Source organism: Dreissena polymorpha, chromosome 14, assembly GCF_020536995.1.
Source record: "Dreissena polymorpha isolate Duluth1 chromosome 14, UMN_Dpol_1.0, whole genome shotgun sequence".
NCBI classification, from domain to species: domain Eukaryota; kingdom Metazoa; phylum Mollusca; class Bivalvia; order Myida; family Dreissenidae; genus Dreissena; species Dreissena polymorpha.
The window spans coordinates 60391513-60414395 of NC_068368.1; the positions used below are offsets into that span (position 1 = coordinate 60391513).

Sequence of the window (22883 nt, forward strand, 5' to 3'; positions counted from 1 at the left end):
CTAACATCAATTGTTTTTAAAATTGACGGTAATCCAGTAGGGCACACAGCACACCGGGTTACTGCAAACCAAAGAAACGTCTAAAAACAAATGTAAGTAAAGCGATTTTTTAACAAAATCGATCCTAACTTTAACAAAATCGAACGCTAGGCTGAGTTTTTGGGCCCTTTTTTAACATAGTACAAATATAATATGTGTTTTATGGTTATAGCAACTAAATATTTTCTCAGTAAAGTGATAAAAAATAATGAGCGTTTTCGCCAGATTTTAATCAAGATGTAGACAAAAGCTTGTCATATGTATCTGATACATTGTAGTTATGATCAATAAAACTCAGTGCCCGTTCTTAAATTGGTTAATGCTTTTGTGGCATTTGTTTCACCTGTGAAATGCTTTGGTTTCGAACAATAGTCAAAATTGTTTAAGATAACCAACCTATTTGAGCATTTAACAATCCTGTTCATAATGTTAACATAAATGTATGCTTCCCTACAAATGTCAGAAATGTGATTGTTAAAGCAAAGAAAGGCAATGTGACTATCAGAAATATCACCTTATCTTCGCATTTGATTTCAATATCTTCCAAATTTAAATTTTAAGTAAACATAATGCTCTTAAGTACAATAGCTAGTCAATGAGAACAATATTTAGTACAATAGCTAGTCAATGAGAACAATATTTATTTCTCAAGAGTTTTCACAAGATCGATTTCTTAATTGCTTGTATGAACAATACTATAATATCCGTAAGTATATAGACCAATGCTGTGTATACAACTGACAATGTCTTTGTTTAATATGTTTAAATGGAGCAATTTGTCTCTAGATCGCTCACCTGTGTAATTGGCTATGACCAGCTGTGAATCCAGGGGTATGATAGGAAGAATCTTTGTATTGAACCAAAATTTAATATCAAAGATATGATCTGCTTTGTGTCAGAAAAGGTTTTAAAATTTTCGCGCTATATTATTCAATATAAAACATTATATTCTCACACACCAAGAATGGGCCAATTTTGACCATAGAGGAATACTAACACTCTTGACTATTTAGATTAAGATAATATTGTGGGAGTAACTTCACTATAAACGACTTTATAAAAGTATGACACCGAATATTAAACCAATAGTCTATGACTATTCTTCAGAGAAGAATAGGTGTAAAGATATTAACAACAAGACTATTGCCAAGCAATAAAAGTCCCCTACCTCCCCATATTGCCATCTCTCCATGTTTCAAGTTTCATGAACAAAAATATGACAAACTTTAAAAGTTATCGCAGGATCCACCATTTTCAGCAATATTTCTAGTCTATTTGTTGCCATAGCAACCATAATTATTAACGTAGAAACAAAATGAAATGCCGTGCATTATCTCCATATTTCTATCTGTCCATGTTTCAAGTTTCTTGAAAAAAAAGAATCTCTAAACTCCTTTAAAATAACATGAATACAAATAAAGCAATAGAAATTAAAAGAAAAACGTTTTTCCCTAACGGGGATAAATCCAGTGTTATTTGGATCGTAACCACACTGTCATCAGAACTGCTATTTGAAAACTTGCGTTTTACACTATATATATAAGCGTTCCACATGTTGTTAAAACAGTTAATGAAAACAAATGAGACATTCCAAATAATTAAATCGTATTGCGTTCGTTACTCTGTATAAATGTGTTTTTGTTTCAAATGTTCAGTTTTCATCAACGAATTTGTATTTCAATATATAAATCGGTTAATTAATTTTATATGATTTCCAATTGTTTATAGGTTTGCATAAGTGAGTTACAGTAAGGTAAATTAAATATTCACAGTTAAAGGGGAAAAGTAGTTGTTCTTGGTTCGCGAGTTAATAATGTATAGGAAACGGACCATCGTCGATTCAAGACTGAACATGTGTGATACGACGTCTTATTTTCAACGGCATGACGATATGACATTTGCAAATCTTGATGTTCAAACATGTGTTTAATGAACAACGGAAAGATATTATACTTGACAATCAAAATTGAATTTAAGTTGCTTTTATGTTTACTTTTGAACCACTGAATTTTTTTTTGCAGAACATGTATTGAACACGGATTGCACCCAAATTCACCAAAGAGCGATGTAAGTTTGCAGACTTCAATTTTTTGAACACCGATTTTGTATATGAAATCCATTTTCAAAAATAGACTGAAACAACCAAACTACTTTGAAGCCAGATTTTTACGTTGTCAATCATCTTACATGTCTAGGTTGAAGAAAAAAGTATTGAAGATTGATATTCAGCACATAAAAGGATGCCTTTTATTTCGATGCGATCATCTTTTGAGAACATGTATACAATTATTTGAATATTCAGTCATCAGATAGGTCGAACATATTATGTTGCATTATTTGCGCAACACACGTTTTATTATAAGCTCTAGCTGGGATTTTGTTCAACGTAGCAAAAGCTTTTTTAATAAGTTTGCGTACACCGATATAATGACAATGAGGGTAATATTGTTAGCAAAGAGGACAATGGCTTTAAGGTATATGCAATCTAATACGACGTTTAGGTTTTCTCTTCTTTCCTCGCATTTTTCTTAGTGTTATGGTATTTTGCATTGGTACTTAAAGTTTAAAAAAAAATCACTGAACAATATTTATTTTATACATTTTAAGTTGTCAACCCCCCAAACATTTTTTTTTCAATTTTTCTGAACCATGTTTCTACAAGTTTCACTCTTAGTAATCCAAATATTGAACAAACATAACTTTTTCAGTATGAATTAATAGATAAATGCATAACATATACAAAATGATTACGTTTGAATGAAAACTCAATATGAGACTTAAATATGTAAGCGTAAAGATGAGTTAAAATGTTCGAAATAGGATAGAAAAACATGAGAAAAAGCTTATAATAAAGTGATAAACAGCATGCATACATCTATCTCATATCATGTCATTCATGGAACCTACTCAGTCACAGTGCCGTAAGAGTCGTTAACCTAGTTTAAAATTGCAAATGCAATGCGTGATTCTAGTTCTAAAATACTTGGAAATGTGACAGGAAAATTAGACAATTCATACTTAAGTAAAGAGTCGCATTGAATCATTCATTCATACACGTTTAAAGGAAAATAGATTTATCAATGAAAAGTGATAACATTAACCATAATATGATATACAAAACAAATACATGATTTTCATAGTCGGTTTTTGAAGAACTCCGCCAGGGTTGAATAAATGTCTCCCAATCCCTTTTTATATTGGTGACCCTCGGCTGACCGTCTGAGTTCGTGATAACCATCCTCGCCACCAAGTTCACAAAGATCATTCTAAGATGTATGAGGTTGAGTACAGAGCCAATCATATTATTTTATGCTGTTGCGGCCTTGCACGCATGACTGTTAACAATAACAATCAATGATTGCAAGTTCCTTGCTTTTTTCTTGGTGGAAATTGAGTCCATAATCTGTCTCACTTCAAAGATAACACCATTGTTCCTTTGTACTTGATGTTTGACTACATGTTATATTCAGGTAGGTTCATAAGTACTTCAATAAGTTTCAGTGAAAGAAATTATTATACAAAATAACAAATTGTATATCAATAATTTTAACAATTTATTTATTAACACAAATATTCGCTTTATTCTGATATATTTTGCTTAAATAAGCCTGTATCAAAGTAGTTTATATGAATTGCCAACTTTTCCTTCATGTTATTTCACAAAACAATTATGTACTGACGTCAAATACACAAGCACTTGTAAAGGAGTATCAATTGATATTAGTGTTTCATGGGAAGTGTGACATAGTCCATAATGATATGTAAGTGTCATCGCTTTTATTTTAATCAGACAATCATGAAATAGCATTTCATTACTAGTATTTATTTGATGCGCATTTGTAAACCGGATTAATAAGTGAGTGTTAATACCACATACCTACATGTACATTCTCCATCTAAATGTTAATACCAAATGCATGTATAATCCCACTAGATACAAAACCGACTACATTATATTCATTACTTTAAACGTGGGTTCTACATTAAAAATCACATAAATCAGTGAAATACTTACTTTATTTGAATCTGATGAGCCTGTCAAGCAGCGTCTGCTGAGGAGATAGTTGACACTAGTTGAATGGTCCTACCCGCGCGTATTTCCATTTGCTTTAAGTGCGGATTACTTATCATTGGATTTTCAGTGTTGACAAAAAGTAGTTTACCCTTCCTGGACCACCAATAATGTCAATCAATATTGAAAAGATGATAAATATTTAAAACTTTTTATTCGGATAATCATAATTCAAAATTATGATAAATTTTGAGATCACAAAAGTAGCGCACATTGGCATATCATTTTCAGAATAGTATTTGGGACATTTACTTTTGTTGTTTATTTGAGGAAAAAACATCACTTGGTCATAAAATTAAAACATGCTGTCCTTGATTTCCATGCATTTACAACCCAACATTTACCTTACATGGCATCCTCTTATAGCAAATATAAGCCTGATTATATATAAAAAAAATCACGAACAGGGTGCACTTTTCCTTCAGGCTCTATTTTACTCCCATTATTAATAATAATACTGTATTATACTTGAAAGTAAATCGGAACCAAGCGCGCATGTTTTGTAGAGGACCCTCTTCAATGAACATATGTATGCATTTTTATAAAGACTAGCAAAGAATTTATGAAAGACAATATGTCAAATATATCAAATTACATCAGATACTATTTTTTTACTGATTCGGCTATAAGTTAAGGAATAAATGGTTTTGAGACCCATTTCTACTTTAAGCTATGATGCATGTAAATATATATCGACGCGGAATCATATGCTTATGTTTGGAAGAAAACCATTCAAGGAATATGTGTGTAAATTGTTATGAAGATAAGCCAAAAGACTTGAGAACATATGTTAAGTATTAACGCAAATTATATTGTTAGCTCAAGCGGCAATTTCATATAATATAACGGAACCTTTTTAATAAATTTGGTAAAGGACCCCATAATTTACATATGTGTTCAATTATATATTTATTTATTTAAATCTGACCACGGTGTTATTAAACTATGGTGTTTAGAAATATAAATAATTTTCCGCCATGGTCCCGATATTGCGCAAAGATGCGGAACAGTGTTCACATGTTTAGTAGAGGACCCTCCAAGAAACGTACACTTTTATGAAGATAGGATATTTATAAAATATGATAGAAAAACAAATTAATAAACGACGGCGTAACGCCCGCCCGACCATGCTACCAACAGCCGATCCGCACGGTTTTCGATAATCCATAAACAGAGATTGGTCGTTTGAGAATCTGGCTAAAAATGAAATAATTGACAGCTGACATCAACTTATTCATATAGATATTGTCATTAAGATGGGGCCTATTTAACATGTATAAAATGTACGCAATTTGGTAAAAAATTATTATATAAAAAGCGCATTAAGTTCAAGGCTAGGATGTTGGCATAAAGGTCAGCATTGGGTCTTGCTTTCACACAATATGCGCAACGTAAACGGAAGCTACGCTTGTAAATATTACATTAGACCCATTTTCGCATGTCGAAGCTCATAAATATAAATAGAGGAATCTGGCTGATGATTATTATACATTAATGGACGTCTAACTCAAATGACGTGGCACACGTTTGAATGATTAATGAATTGAGGCCGAGTATTCTTCTTGCGAACTTTAAAATCCCTTAGGCTTCTGTTTGGTGAACGGAACTTAAAAATATAGATAGTAATCATTGACACTTATACGCCTCAGTAATGTACACTAAAAATTCTGATTTAAGGTGGTATTGTCCCCTGGCACTCATAAAACTCTCATGGAAAAGTTGTTAAGGAAATTCCTGTAAATAATTTAGCCATTCGTACGACTTTTATGATAAAGTTCCTAAATGATTACTACTATTTATTTTATTATTTATTGGTAATTTATCATCAGCAAGTATGTGCTTATTATTCGTGTTATTCGTCTTTTGTTTATTTTCAATATACACACCAATATATATATATATATATATATATATTTATTTATTTATATATGTAACAGCTAATAAATACCTATGAAAACAATCGTTCATTTCTGAGAGCCAACATAGTTGTGTTCTGATATTTATAAAACAGTAGACAATACAATTACAGTGAAAAACGTTAAAGTCAATACATACAAACACATACATATCAGTTCATACAATACATTATAACACGTCAAAAAATAATTTAGTTAAAGGGGAAAAAATCATGCAAAATATCTGGTGATTTATATTTTTTAAGCTTAAGGCCTCATGTTCCAATGCCTATGATTAGTATTAAACAGAACATTCAACCTCATTCGTCACAACACGGCGCTAATTCTAGATATTCGGTCAATGTCATGTCATATTCAGATATTACGAATTGAAATAAATGAACGAAACAATAAGTTTGTCTTTGAATGAGATACTCGACGAAAACTTTCGTCTCATATGCAATCGATCACCACACAGTTTACTATGTCTTTCTAAAAAAGCTGTAGCCATCAACATCTTCAAATGGATCTTCAGTCCTGGTTTCAGTCGTCTCATACAGCCTGCAGTTGGCTGAAACAAAACAATTATACATTACATGAAATTGAATGTTTAATTATACAAGAAATCGACATTTAGCGCCGTATAATAAAATATTTATAATAAATGTAAATTCAATTAAGTTATAAATGGGGCAAACGTTTAAGCAATTTTATTTATTAGGTAATTGTCCGAAGTAAACGAATAGTTCACAAGCGAGAAAAAGAATAAATAAGAACAAGTTCGATTTAAAATATAATATCTTAATATACTAGGTAGAAATTATGTCAATACATAACATTGACGAGGAAACAACAATACGCCCAAACAAGCCAAAACTGTTGTTCATGGCACATTTGTGGACAATTCAACATCCTGTTAAAAGATCCAATCGACTTTGACACGTTTACTATGAGATAGTTTATATTTAACGTTTAATTCTAAAGGCTGCATCAATCATTATTATTGTATAATGTCAATAAAAAGCATCTGTGACAAGGTCAATAGCATTCATTTTCAAATTCTAGTTTAGGTTCAAGCTCCAACATGTTAAATATAGGACTAACCATCGGGGTTGAAACATCGATAGAGGTTACAACACTCCCAGCGAAGGTTCGGGTCAGTCGTATAACACCATGGACATGGTTCGTTGTCCGGTTTTCGACAGTAATTCTCGGCCTTGGTCAAGCTTGATTCTGGAAAATTTGATTCGAACTCCGACATGCTGTGGCTATGCGGGCTTTGGCTATCCCATCTCTGACACGTAATTTTGGACTTCGAACGTGACCAGGTTCCATTGTAGTGACTAAAGTTCGAAGAGGTGTAGCAACGTTTGTCCGGTTTTTCTGTTGAATGAGCGAATTATATTTTAGTTCATTTATAAGTTTGATCGCAACGCAATATTTCTTGAAACAATCGTTTATATATATTAATTAACAATACGTCATTTGTTATGATCTATTATATGCTGACAAAAATGCATATTGGTTGAGGCGCAGCCGAGGTCAGCATGTTGTTGTTTTTCTGCAATCAAATCAGACATGTCAGAACATATTTTATTGTTCATTCCTATGCAAAAATAATCTTACTTACTTGACACACACGTATTTCGTTAACATTATAAAAATGCGCGAAAAACCTTGAGAAATTGATATTGAAATTGATACCATTGTGTCCCGACTGATTTTGCACAACTGTTTTTTTTTTCTAGAGATCTAGAAACACCACCTATTTTAGACCAAAAACCAATTTCATAGCACGGGAAAAATAAACGTTTTCATAGAAAATATGTCATTAGCCTGCCTCTGTCTAAACCGATCAGATCGTATTTATTTCTACGTTATATAATACACATATTTATTTGAATTCTTAGCGTTTACTGAACTGTTATGGTCATTGTGCGAGTCGAGTTTGTGTTAAATAATTTTGGAACACACCTCAAACCATAGACCATAGATATGCCCATTGATAAAGCATGTTTCGTGAATAAAGTAAAGCAAGTGTTCTACAAATATTCTACCTGTAGATTTAAATAGGTATGTTTTACAGTTAACATTTTCAATGCATTTCATTGCACACATCATGCGGTTGTTGGTATAGACTTCTTCTATAACAGAGGACTGGTCCTTTTCGTACAGTAGCTGGGGCAGTGTAGGTCCAACAAACATGAATGTCCTCGCGGCATAAACGGCGTGTGCCATACACCAGAAGGCTACAGTTATTGTTAAAAGTATTTCATTTTTGGAGCAATTCATTTTCGTTAGAAGGTTCGTCTAAACAAGCATAGATATCAGAGCTCCTGTTTAACCAGAATTATGAAAGTTGCAGCACGCCTGTGTTTGTGATTTGTATATGTCAAATATTGGACACCAAATGCTAAACTGAAACAAAATATGTTGCTGTAATCTAGCACTGTTTTATAAATAAATCCGCACGCGTGATTTAAACCATACGCCTCTTAACTTCCGTGGGATTGTCGACCACGCGCTATGACCGACAAGTATTATTTCCATTCGAATGCGGTCTTACTTGACTATTTCTATGCCTGTGAAAAGCTACTTACTATTTTCTACGTAGCTCCACCCACAATCGTTAGCTATGGCAGTTCCGTCGATTATTGGACAAATTCATTTTTCGGCGTAAGCTGTATTAAGCCAGCTTTTCACCCTGACTTGACCTTTGTAAGTGTCCAATAATACTCAAATAAAACTTCCCGCGGCTAGGTACGAATGAATACACTTCATTTATTCCATTGGCTGATTTGAGTATAACACCAGAACATTGGAAACATATCCGCGTCTTTTTAACACTGTTTTACTGCATGAAACAATTTTATCTCTAATGAAAAGGCTCAATAGATAGAACAGTTTTACAATCAATTTTCGACATAAATACAGTTTGTGCGTTCACCTTGTATTTTCAGAGAATTACCAGCGCAAAAGCGTTTATACTAAAGGCTATGTTGTCATATTTAGTACTTACTTGCATTGCATTTCAACCCGCGAGGTTTCGGGTCAATTCGCGGCCATTTGTGAAAGTCAGAGTTTATATACAGTTCATCACCGGAGTTCGCAGAAGGGGTTGCGATCATTGTGTTACACCGGTCTTACTGACAATAACGTAGTGACTGTAATGCATTGCATTCCAATCCGCAAGGTATCAAGGTCAGTTTGCGGTCAGTTGCAGAAATCTTTATATAAACGCCGTCTCGTAAACTTTGTGCACTTGAAGTCTGTTTTGATCAGAAAGATACTAAATAAAGATATTCGGCGATATTATTGTGGTATGTCAATCATCGATTTTTAATATGGTATCAACATTTGCATGATAAGGACCAATTTTGATAAAATTAATTAGAAATATTTATCCATTTAGACCAGTTTATTAAGCATGAGCACAATAATTCACTATACTATAATTATGCAATTAAATAAGATTCGAGTATTGCCGGCTGACCTATATGCACTCGTTTATTTTCATGTTTCTTGTGTTTTTCTATTCTGTAAATATAGATATCTGAGTAATAATATCACATAAAGCAAAATAAGCAACGAAATCTGGCGCAACACCCCGTAATTGATTTGCTTATGATGTAGCTAAGAACTGCGCAGAAAAAAGGCATCCGCTACTTTTTATCTCATAGAGATAACTTTTGATCGTTCATAAACATCGACCACAATCAACGCCGTATATCTTTTTTAAAGATATTTCTTGTTCATTATACGTCCATACATAACCTAGCGGATCATTATTGTGCATCAAAAACAGGCTAGGTATACATATATGTAATGCAAATACTATTCGTTGTGAGCTGAAAAAAACACTGTTTGTATATTATCGATAACATAGTAACAACAAAGAAAACGAGCATATGTTTTTCAAGTTTGTCAAGAGATCTATTGTAGAAATACAGAATGGTATTGATAACACCACATCGCGTGTTGTAGTTTTGAGTTTATATTTTGGGTTTATTATGGGATGTTGATTTTTATTGCGATTACGAAACGAATAATCTCGATTGATCCGTTTTAAATGACGTGACCATTGTAAGAATTATACATTTCAAATTAACATTTTTCATATTGACAACGTTATTGAAGTGTTAAAAGTTAAACGGTTAATTTGGACGTGAATTCGTACAACGATAAGTTTCTAGTTATAACTAAATTGATCTGTTCAATCAGCGTCATTTTATAAAACCGTCTTGATTAAATCATAATTCAATAATGAACTTCATTAAATAACGCTGACCTGTATGTATAATACGAAAACTGGTCGTTATTTTTCGAACTTTACAATGACACTCGCTGATAGCAAGTCTTTTATTATGACTTGGAAGAAAGTTGTCTCACGACTACGACACTTCCGGTTTTAACAAAAATGTCGACTCGATCGCAGTGTGAAAATTCGGCATAAAGCCGCATTATTATCGGCTGAATACTTGCTGAATGCGATGGTTTTAAGCGAACTATGGCGTGGAAATGCTTTAACACATTATAATCTCCCATAAAATTGGAATGTTTCAGCTTTTTTAAACCTTGTCTGTTGTCCTTTAATTGTGTCTACCTTATTTATAGCTTGTTTTCAGTGTAATCACAGTCTGTTATCACTTCACTAGCCGAACCACGACGTTTCGTGTATCTGGAATTTGTTAGAAAACATTAGTCCTACACAAAGCCTCTATCGGAGATAATAGCGACAATTTTTTGTGGAAAATTAGCGAACATGTATTTTCGTGAACGATTTTGTCTTACGTGTTGTTAAAATTGTTACCTTGATTTTATCAATGTCATAGCTTCCTTTCAAAGAAATTCGGCATTAATTCGGGTAATATTTGTCACATAGAATTTCCTATTTTCACTACAAGTTAAACTCGCAGGTTTACGACACAAATTCTCAATATGATTTTTTATGAAGAGAATTATATAATGTGTTGACAGGTTATGTTATTCTCCTTGCTACTCCTTCCCTAATTAAGAATTGTGCAGTTTAAGTAAACCATTACTTGCATCGTGAACAAATATAAAATTAATTTATTACACAGTGGCAATCGCTTGTTAGGTCCATTACTTCGTTTGCAGGGCGATTCCATCCGGCCGCCCGTTTGTCCTGCTGCATAACAAATGCCTTCCACCGCATTCATATAACGCAAGCTGTTAGGCAAGGCCTTGAAATGTGGTTAACAGTTTTGCGCTGATACCATTGAGTGTCAATTTTCCTTGATATTTACCTTGCGGTCATATTTAAGTTGGTTTCTATAGGGGAAATCGTGTAAACGTTACGTCGGTATATAAATACATGGATTTACCAAGTCTTTTTACTCCTAAATTAAGTTGGTTCTAGGCTAAAGCTAAGTTGGCAATGCAAGCTGAAAATCTATTAATGCTATGCACGTTACCAAGGCTTTTCTGGATATTTGACTTTCAAGAGTATTTTAAACTTTTTGATTGCTCTTGGTACATCATTTTTGAGTAGAATACTTTTTCAAGTATGTTACACACTTGTCGCGCACTGCGATTAACTATACCTTGGGCGTGGATGCTGGATCTGATATTGTTCAGAAAGAGTCTGTTGCGTTCAAGATTAAATTTACTCCGTTTCTAGCGAGATGACATTTTCGGCTGTATATGTTGTGTATGTTGATAAGTGTGGGTCTATTTTCACTCGGGTGTAAACTAGTCATTGCATAGATTTCCCAAAAACTGTTATACTTTGTTGAAACGCCAGGCTGTAATCGAAAGGGCAAATTGGGCTACTTCTGTTAAAATGTGTTATTTAGTTATGGTTTTGGTCATGTGTGGGTTTATCAGGATAGAGTAATGTTGATGCATTTTTTACACCTGTTCAAAGATCGCCTTATTTTTGTCACAAGCAACAATGGCCTGGGAGTTTATTCGACTCGTCACGGTGTCAGATTATAATCATTGCTTGTACAAGAAAATATCTTTCTCTTAAAATTACCATTCTCCTATAGAAAGCGCTTGCAAAGTACAGCTGCTCCACTAATCAGTTTATTATTAAACCTGGACGACATCTTGGTATAGTGCATGCTCTCAGATATTGTCTACATTGCCTAATTGTAGAAATCACTTGTGTCGATGTAAACGAATTTCATGTATTTTGCATTGCTCTATTTAAAAAACAACAAAAACAACAAACTATTATCTTTTTTCTTGGTATTGCGGACACAAGGAATAATTCGTTTTCTTAGTTTTAGGAAACGGAAACATTATCAACACTTGTATAAATTGCATAAGCCATTAATTATACGGTATATACCGGTATCTTAATGCAAAAAGTATACCAACATAAATATTCGTTTATATGCGTTGAACATTTAAGCTTAAAAGATAGAAGCCATACCGTACGAGAAAAACTTGTATGTGTCTAATCGCTTGTTGAATGATTCTTGGTATTAAAGGTCCGAGTTAAACAGTGTGTAATCGCTGGTTGAGCGATTATGGTGCTTACATGGCCGTGTTGTACAAAGTGTGACATCGCTGGGTAAGCAAGTTAAAAAGCCACGTCACAGGTTACCAATAGTTTATCTCTACAAGCTAACCTTAGCGACTATGAATCAACACATTGGCTAGAATGGACTCTGGGTTTCAGGCGTAGTATATCAACCTAATTTAAAGGTTAAGCTTTAAAAATAGTAGCAATGCCGCAGGGAAAAAACTTGTATAGATTCCTCCACCACGGACCTTGTAGTCCTCCTAGGTGAAGAGATCTCCGGTGTGTCTGCCACAGACCTAGCCGAGGTACGCCTTTTTTCTTCTGTCTTCTCTGGCGTGTCCACCACAAACTTAACCAGGGACCGCCCTGACTTTGCATCATCTGCCTTTTCAGCTCCCGCATTTTTCTCTTTCCCTGGCGAATTTTTGGCTGCCAAGGTGGCGTCCGCTTTTGTCTTCTCAGACATTGACCAAGAAACGCGAACAGATTTCGCACGAGTCATATCTGGAGAGTCTGTGGTCTTATTACTACCATTCCTATTAGCCGCCTTCCTTACATTCTTCTAGGGATTGCAATTACTGACGGTGGTTTTCTGGTGTTTTTATCGTTGTTTGCCTCCGCCTTAGCCTTTGAAGGTCCTACTTCTTTTGCCGTAACTTTCTGTTTAGCTTTATCTCCAGCTTTACTTTCATCAGGGGAGAAAAGAGAAGCCGACGACTTTCTCTTGGAAGGGGATTTGTCTCCCTTTGCAGCTTCTTTCAAGGGAGACTTCCCAACATTTTTCTTTTCAGGATTGTTCTGTGAACCAATCTTTTTCTCATTTACTTTGTAATCAGGTGACTTTGACATTCTTTTTCTCTTCGTTGCCGGCGATTTTGAAGCTTTTCTTTTCTCCTGGTTCCGTCTCGCTGGCGACTCGGAGGCGATTCTTTTCTCGGGCGACGAATCAACTGGTAAACAGGAGGCTTTTCTCTTTTCTGAATCTTTTCTCGGTGACACATTCTTCTTTCCTCTACCCGCAGGGGATTTCTGCGGTGATGTTCTTCCGGCTTTCTCTGGGAAACGGCCTCTCTTCGGGGATTCATTCTCTGAAAGTCCCTTCTCTGCCTCTTTGTTAATTTCTTCCCTTGTAACCGCCTCAGATTCTGCAACCTCTGAGTCTGCGCTTGTAATTTCTTTGCCGGATTTCTTGGTTGCCGAGACTAAAGACAGACAATGTCCATATGTTGAAATCATTACAGATTAGTGTTTAAATTCCCACTATCATATTCTTGTTTAGTATTTATAATTTTAATATACTTGTGTCATGGGGATGAGTGGTTTAGGGTTAATCAATATTACTCATCACAATACCTTTAACTCTTTACCACTCAGAAGCAAAGTGAAAATGGCTATGTGCAAACAGTATAAAACCAGAACAGCCTGCTAGTAACTCGCAGTCTGTTCAGCTTTTATGATGTTTGCTGCTCATCAGTATTTAATGGTTGGAAATGAAACCTTTCAAACTTGAATCTAGTAAGAAGAAAGGTATTTAATTAAATGTAACTTTCTAATCTAAGTGGTAAAGGGTTAACATGTTTCTGAAGATGTCATGTGAATACAACCCTGGCACTTATTTCCTGATTATTTTCACGTCTCTCTTAAAATATTGGTTTAAAGTCATAATTCTCACACATACTTGGATAGTGTGCACCAACTTCACTAAAAAATTATATATAATCTATTAATGATAAGTATACAAGAAAAGAAAAACATTAGTACTATTTTATTTAAGACCATTTACTTTAAAAAATGTAATACAAATAAATAAGATAAACAACTAAAGTCAAGTATCCTCAAACCAACGTAAGACTTTTTTGGGGAAATCAGGCCCCTGGAATCTTACACCAAACCCACCTTCTGGCATTGCAAACACATCCTCGTCCGCGGCTAGCTCGGTCGTGGCGGCGGTCTTCTTGCTGCAACTGTTCCGTACCGGGGTGGTGGAGGTGGAGCTCGGGCTGGCTCGGCGCTCATCAGACACGACGCGTCCACGTCCTCCAAGGAGTCCTCCCTGTTGATATCCAGCTCCAAGTCCATGCCTGTCACACCCAGCGTTATATTGGCCGAGTAGAGGCCTCGCACCCCTGGAACCGTGGTATAACAATAAGTTTTGTTTAAACCTTGTATATTAATGTGATATCCAACTCTGAGTTTATGCCGAGTAGAGGTCACGCATACCTGGAACCCAGTGATTTTTTTCACATGATATTTTGTACAGCCTGTGCCTATTGAATTGGAGAAAAAGGCGTGATATATAGCCATAAAATTGGGGAGATTACAAAATTCAAAAGAAACTTATTTTCTTGATTTGCTGATATGTTGACTTAACAATTTACACATAAATTGGAAAGAAAAAATCCTGCACATTGCTAAAATACACTTGGAAATATAAATGTTAAAAGATGGCATGTTATATATTTATTTTAAAATACTTGTATACTAATGAATATGTAATATATGAACCATAGTCCAACAATTTAAGGGCTACCACAATCTTCAAATTACATACCGGTACACATCTGTTTAATCCTGAAATCTTTTGTTCAAAAGCTTATTATATTTGCCTGACCACAGATCTAAGGTATTCAGATATTGTAGTGATAACTAGATTTCTAGTTAGTAATGGTCAATTTTGATAAAAATGTTAACAAGTAAGTCGTTTAAATTCAGCTGCTTGGTCAAGTCGTCATCATCATCACCACCATCCTCCTCCTCCTCCTCGTCACCAACAACACAAAGACCACCACCTTATATAATCATCATCAAAACCACCAACACCCCATATCATAATCATCATCATCATCATCATCATCATCATCATCATCACCAAAACCACTACCACAATAACAACAACACCACAGCCATTGCGAGGAAATAAACACCTACTTTTACGTTTCGGCGATGCTCTTGCATCGGTTTGATCCATTGTGGCGTCAGCAGTGTCTGCTACTTCCCCTGCCTGTCTGTCAGACTCTAAGTCTATACCTGGCAGGTCGTCATCATTGGTGATAAACTTGCTCGCCAGCTTGGATATTGTTGCCTGAAACTTCTGTAGCGCCTTCAGGCTTATTCGCTCCTCTGAAATCAAGCGAATGGCAATGATGAGATTTTCTTAAATGTCGCTGGATTTGTATCCCCCTCCAAAGTCGAATGGATATAGAACTGGTGTTGTCTGTCCATTTGTCACAAAATGACTGTATTTTTGGCTGGTGATATCAATTCAACGAATTTGCTTTTTTTCAGTAGATTTTATAGCCATTTTAGGGTCTAATTTATTTTTACAAAAATATTTTTTAGCTGTCATCAGGTCATATTCGGAATTGCAATTAGTTTCTTCGTTTAGAATCCAGTCCCAAACATCCAAACAATTGCTTGTTTGACTGAACATTTGGACATACAGCATATTTTAGTGTGTGCAGTTAACAATGTGTTAAGTGCACACACTAATCTGGTACAACACTACACATACATGCATTAAGCCCCCTTTTACCAGAACGAGGCTCATTTGTATAGCAATCTTGGCTACTCAAATAGATAGAAATAAGCTCAAAATTAAACCCCTGACGTTGACCATCTTGTAGGGGAGGATGCGTAGATCCTTGATGACGACCTCGTTATCCGGACTAATCTCCATCTGATTGAGGATCTGGGACCACAGCTTCACGTGGGCGGAGTCCGGGGCCGAGAGGATCATGTTGCAGACCTCTCTCTAAGAGGTTGTCGTGACCTGGGTTGTCCTGTGGCAACATGGGCATTGATGCATTTAATCTAGAAATATTTACATGTTTAATCGATAAAAGTGACAAATTTTGGGATTTTTTATCGATAAAAAGGACCAAATTGGGATTTTTTATCAACAAATATTGGAACTACAGGTTTTTACCTGGCCATTTTGGGGAAAAATCATATAAATTTAAGTTATATAATTTAAAGGTTGTTTAAACAATAAAATTGAGATAAAGAGTCTAATTATCATAAGTCATAAGACACTTCTTTGTTAAAAAATATTTTAATTTTTTTTTGAAATAAGGATTTAAAAAAAAATTTAGTTTGAGATCGGGTCCGTTTTACGGCCTTTTTAACATAGCAGAAATACCCCTGTATACCCTGTCTCAAACATTGATCATAGGGGTATACACATATTACATTGCTGTATGAATGAACAGAGACATGGAACCAACAAGGCAAGACGAGGCAACGCATCCCTTCATAACAATAACATAGAAGAAACAAACAAATCCAAGGCTTTTTTCCTCTTTGTGATAGGGCCCTCTTAAAGTAGAGTGTTGTTTTTGGCCTTTTGATGCCTTATTTTATTTGATAATAGTGGAACGATAAATATTTAGTTTTACAGTGAAAGTGAATGATTTGAAAATAAAGGGGAAGACATCTAACAATGTAAAACATTAACTTTTTTACAGCATGACCATCGAACCATAAATGACATAGCAAATGAACACAATTGTGTCATGTAACTGTTTACTCAGGATTTATCAGTAAATAATCAGGGAACACCAGAAAGTTATTTTGATGCATAGAGTAAACAGTTTTTGCTTTTCTTCGTCAAGTTCAAGCCATGGGAACTCAATTTTTGATTTAGGATAAAATTGACATTTTTGTTTTTCTTAATATTTACGTTTTCTGTCAGTTTTACCTTTGCATTCTTCTTTATTAACTGATTTGTCGGACGAAAATCCAAACTTGAATAAAGCCATTCTTTAAATTACATTCTCTTGTCTGCTACGCCAAAATGTTTACATTGACGATACCGATTTTCGATAGAAGTGGTAAATACATGCTGTTAAGTTTTACGACACTACAGAAAATCATTAACATTCACAACAACTTGACCAATGGAAAAAAGCAATTTCTGCGGGAAGCCCTCCTTCGCGTCTAAAAATAGCGATGAATCATGTGAATGCTCCACGTTTATTTATATACGCTAGTTTTGTTCTGATGTAAATAACGGATACGAGAGTAATTTTACACATTAAGAAAAAAGGTTTTTACAGCAGTTAGTTCTAGTTCTATGAATCAGTATAGATCTTTTTATGTACGACAAGTCGGACAAGCTAGCCCGCAGATTTTACTAGCCCGACCACCGATCTTACAAGACAGTGTCTGTCGGATGTGCCTTAGTGTCGAACCCTGAAGGGGCATTATTTTTTTCAGAAAATCATGATTACATGTTTTTAATATATGTTATTATAAAGAATTAATCCAAAGCTTTGAATGTTAATATGTTCAAATATAGGGGAAAAATATAAACATTTTGCGCAAGGAATTAGGCCTAATTCTCGCCCAAAATTTGCCCTACAAATTCACTGCAAAGGCCCATACAAAAATGGAAAATAGCCCTGAAAAATCTTAACTGAACTTGAAAACATTTTTTAAACTATATAAAACCATTACAATAAGCAATCTCCATAACAACTTACATCCCAGCAAGACTGCAAGATAAAAGTGGATATTTTTTTATAAATATATCACTTAATTAAATTTGTTTATCAATCCAACTGGGATAAGAGTGTGCAACTAAGCACTGGCACACAAAGCCCCTAATCTATGGTTAAGGAAGTGCACTTAGCACTGGCACACAAAGCCCCTTAACTATGTTTATGAAAGTGCACTTAGCTTTGTTTGACAAAGCCCCTAAACTATGGTTAAGGGAGTGCACTTAGCACTGGTAGACAAAGCCCCAACTATGGTTAAGGGAGTGCACTTAGCACTGGTAGACAAAGCCCCAACTATGGTTAAGGGAGTGCACTTAGCACTGGTAGACAAAGCCCCTTAAACTATGGTTAAGGCAGTGCACTTAGCACTGGTAGACAAAGCCCCTAAACAATGGTTAAGGAAGTGCATTTAGCACTGGTAGACAAAGCCCCTTAAACTATGGTTAAGGGAGTGCACTTAGCACTGGTAGACAAAGCCCCTTAAACTATGGTTAAGGCAGTGCACTTAGCACTGATAGACAAAGCCCCTAAACAATGGTTAAGGAAGTGCATTTAGCACTGGTAGACAAAGCCCCTAAACAATAATTAAGGCAGTGCACTTAGCACTGGTAGACAAAACCCCAACTATGGTTAAGGGAGTGCACTTAGCACTGGTAGACAAAGCCCCAACTATGGTTAAGGGAGTGCACTTAGCACTGGTAGACAAAGCCCCAACTATGGTTAAGGGAGTGCACTTAGCACTGGTAGACAAAGCCCCTTAAACTATGGTTAAGGCAGTGCACTTAGCACTGGTAGACAAAGCCCCTAAACAATGGTTAAGGAAGTGCATTTAGCACTGGTAGACAAAGCCCCTAAACTATGGTTAAGGCAGTGCACTTAGCACTGGTAGACAAAGCCCCTAAACTATGGTTAAGGCAGTGCACTTAGCACTGGTAGACAAAGCCCCTAAACAATGGTTAAGGAAGTGCATTTAGCACTGGTAGACAAAGCCCAGACTTTTCCAGACCAAAATCTTCTAGCGCCGGGAAATGGGCAACCACTTATTTCTATCTCAGTGATTTCTAAGCGGCAAACTTGCCTAAGGCTGCATTATGTGAGGACTTAGTCATCAATTATAGGAATAAAACTGTGCACTGACTGACTCTTAGTTTCCTTAAAAGTTGTTTTTTATAAAACAAACCATGACAGATCATACCTGACTCAGCCATGACAGATCATACCTAGCTCGGATTTTCAAACAATGACAGATCATACCTGGCTCAGATTTTCCTTGGCCTGATTCACAGTGAGCAGTTTGGTGTTGGTGAGCTGCACGAGTATCTCGACCACGTTGCTCCGTCCACCTCGGCCAGGGGGCTGATGGGCGGGGCATTAAGGAAGGTCTTCAGGGTCGGCAGAATTGCCTTCTCCACAACCTCTTGGTTGGACCTTCAAAATAAATATAAGTTTAAAATATATGAATGAACTGGTCTGTGGAAACATGCACTTGATGCATGTGCGTTAAGTGTCAAGCCATATTTGCCTGTGCAGTCTGCGAAGGCTTATTAGGGACGACACTTTGCATCCAAACTGGATTTTCCTTTGAAATAGACTAACTTTGTAAGTAAATTCATAAATGCAGAAAGTGTTGTCCCTAATTAGCCTGCGCTGACTTCACAGTCTAATCAGGGACATCACTTAACACATGCATTAAGCCCAGTTTTTTTTAGAACGCCATGTTGTTCACGTCCACATCAGGCAGGGGCTGGGGCATTGAGAAGTGTCTTCAGAGTGGGCAGGAATACCTCATCCACCACCTCTTGGTTAGACCTTCAAGTGGTTGTATGAACAAGTTTGTGTTGTTGTTTTTTTGGAATTGAGTCCAATGTCATTTGGATAAAGAAAAATTACATAGTTGTTTCCTACAATTTGGAAATTGCTGTTGATTTTGGGGCTAAAAAATACTTTATATTTAATTTACTAGTAAATACTTTATTTTCTTAGTTTCAACTTACACAGCAGGATAGGCTATTGAATATTTTCTATTAATAATTTTTGAGCATGGAAAACTTTAATTGGGAATTTTAGCAGTCATTCAGGAAACAAATATTTACTTTTAACTTTTTGAAATTGGGAATGGGGCCCCAACGTTGACAAATAAACATACACTGTCATGTTAAGGCTACTACCTGGAAGCCAGGGCATACAGTGGGAAGAGCGTCCTCAGACAGACCCGCAGGTGTGTCTCGTCCTCCGTCAGCGGTTTGTACCACCTACCTGGATGCCAGGGCATACAGAGGGAAGAAGGTCCCCAGACAGACCCGCAGGTGTGTCTCGTCCTCCGACAGCAGGTTGTACCACTTACCTGGATGCCAGGGCATACAGAGGGAAGAAGGTCTCCAGACAGACCCGCAGGTGTGTCTCGTCCTCTGACAGCGGGTTGTACCACTTACCTGGATGCCAGGGAATACAGAGGGAAGAAGGTCCCCAGACAGACCCGCAGGTGTGTCTCGTCCTCCGACAGCGGGTTGTACCACTTACCTGGATGCCAGGGCATACAGAGGGAAGAAGGTCCCCAGACAGACCCGCAGGTGTGTCTCGTTCTCCGACAGCGGGTTGTACCACTTACCTTGATGCCAGGGCATACAGAGGGAAGAAGGTCCCCAGACAGACCCGCAGGTGTGTTTCGTCCTCCGACAGCGGGTTGTACCACTTACTTAGATGCCAGGGCAAACAGAGGGAAGAAGGTCCCCAGACAGACCCGCAGGTGTATCTCGTCCTCCGACAGTGGGTTGTACCACTTACCTGGATGCCAGGGCATACAGAGGGAAGAAGGTCCCCAGACAAACCCGCAGGTGTGTCTCGTCCTCCGACAGCGGGTTGTACCACTTACCTGGATGCCAGGGCATACAGAGGGAAGAAGGTCCCCAGACAGACCCGCAGGTGTGTCTCGTCCTCCGACAGCGGGCTGTATCACTTACCTGGATGCCAGGGCATACAGAGGGAAGGTCCCCAGACAGACCCGCAGGTGTGTCTCGTCCTCCGACAGCGGGTTGCACCACTTACCTGGATGCCAGGGCATACAGAGGGAAGAAGGTCCCCAGACAGACCTGCAGGTGTGTCTCGTCCTCCGACAGCGGGTTGTACCACTTACCTGGATGCCAGGGCATACAGAGGGAGAAGGTTCTTAGACAGACCCGCAGGTGTATCTCGTTCTCCGACAGCGGGTTGTACCACTTACCTGGATGCCAGGGCATACAGAGGGAAGAAAGTCCCCAGACAGACCGCAGGTGTGTCTTGTCCTCCGACTGTGGGTTGTACCATTTACCTGGATGCAAAGGCATACAGAGGGAAGAACGTCCCCAGACAGACCCGCAGTAGTGTCTCGTCCTCCGACAGCGGGTTGTACCACAGATATATCAGATCGAACAAGATCTTGGAGGACACCACGCGACCAGACAGCAGCAGCTTTGACAGGCCTTCAGCCGCACACGTTCTCAGCTCCACCACATGTGGACAGACCACAGAACTGGCTCTTGTAAAACAATTATACTAAAATCAACAATTCAACTTTGTATTTTTCTGCAACTTTAACAGTTTTCTTTCTCAATTTGTGAGATGAGATGACCATTATGCTCAATTATGAATTCACAATTTGTGAGTATCAAGCAGCATTTTATTTTCACCTTTTTTTGTGAATGGGGCTAGGTCCTTTTGGATTGGGAATATTTGTTTTATTTTCACTTAAATTGGGAAATTAGTGTTGTTGTTTTGCTCAAAAAGGCTTCAACAATTATTGAGTGTTTACAGTGTGTTTTCGTAATTATATTTACTAAGGTTGAACTTATATAGCTGGATGGCAGATGATTATTTAATTATTTTATTTTGGAAACCTTCAATTGGGAATTATTAGGTCCGGACTTTGGGAAAAATATAAACATTTTTTTTCCATTGGGGAATGGGGCCCAATACCAATACCAATTAAACAAGCAAATTCATTGAATTGATATCCCCGCCAATATGCTGGACACAAAAGTGTTATATTTGACACTCAAAAAAGCATTTTTTCAAGATATAGAGGGCAATAACTCCATTATTAACAAATGGTGTACAATGCCATTTGGCGTGCATCATCCTCTTCACCATATATATACTCATACCAAGTTTCAATGAAATCCGCCAAAGCACTTTTAAGATATGGCTCCGGACACAAAAGTGACGGACGGACAGACAGAAAGACGGACGGACAACGCCAAAACAATATCCCTCCGCATATGGCGGGGGATAAATACACCATAGAGTCCACTCAACCCGGAGTAAAAGGAGAAATATGTGCATATTCTCCTATCTGATATCTAAGATTGTTTGCGCACCATCCAGAATGCACAAAATCAGCTGAGTCATGGAAACACAAATCCCATCTTCTGAGTTAAGATCAAATGCTGAGAAAGTTAATGAAATTCTGCTCTCATGTGTATCTTGACACAATACGCAACATTTCAGGTATAAGCCCATGGCCCTTATGAGACATAAACCACAAACTCCGGTGAAATACGCACATACATTTTGAAAGACAAAAATAGAACACCAAAATCTGTTTATATGCATACAGTGTAATTTTTTATATTCAAAATTGGGTCCGGTAATTAGCCCCTTTCCCACAGGAAATAAACAATATATTTTTCCCAAATAAGAGCTAAAAATTTCCAATGGAAGATTTTTGTTTTCATTTTCAGATCTCAATATTGTGTTCATCTCCCATCCATATTAATTCAACCAAAGTAAACATAATACGGAAAACACTTGCATTTTTTAGCAAAACAACAACACTAATTTCCCAATTTAAGCCAAAATGCCGCGAATTTTCCCAATCCAAAGGGAGCCGACCTCATGCCCAAAATGGTTATAAA

The 22883-nt window shown here is 36.7% G+C and overlaps 1 protein-coding gene and 1 long non-coding RNA gene across 2 annotated transcripts; both read right to left on the reverse strand.

Annotated features, from left to right (window-relative positions):
* Positions 1-13465: 13465 nt before the first annotated feature.
* Positions 13466-16182, reverse strand: LOC127858593 (uncharacterized). Its single transcript, XM_052395794.1, has 4 exons — positions 16100-16182; positions 15428-15619; positions 14396-14625; positions 13466-13701 (listed from the first exon to the last, which is right to left on the reverse strand). Exons 1-3 carry the CDS (start codon positions 16173-16175, stop codon positions 14429-14431), a joined length of 465 nt encoding a protein of 154 aa, XP_052251754.1. The 5' UTR covers positions 16176-16182; the 3' UTR covers positions 13466-13701; positions 14396-14428.
* A 22-nt stretch (positions 16183-16204) lies between these two features.
* Positions 16205-21458, reverse strand: LOC127858594 (uncharacterized). Its single transcript, XR_008038982.1, has 3 exons — positions 21302-21458; positions 19249-19422; positions 16205-16278 (listed from the first exon to the last, which is right to left on the reverse strand). It is a non-coding gene; the product is annotated as an uncharacterized LOC127858594 (long non-coding RNA).
* Positions 21459-22883: the final 1425 nt, after the last annotated feature.

Excerpts from the sequence above, each read along its gene's own strand:
- LOC127858593 (XM_052395794.1), bottom strand. The coding sequence starts at position 16,175 with ATGGAGATTAGTCCGGATAACGAGGTCGTCATCAAGGATCTACGCATC. Across the intron at positions 15,620-16,099 it reads CAAGATGGTCAACGTCAGGG|AGGAGCGAATAAGCCTGAAG; the intron begins GTTTAATTTTGA and ends GCTTGATTTCAG. Across the intron at positions 14,626-15,427 it reads AGCATCGCCGAAACGTAAAA|GGGTGCGAGGCCTCTACTCG; the intron begins GTAGGTGTTTAT and ends CCACGGTTCCAG.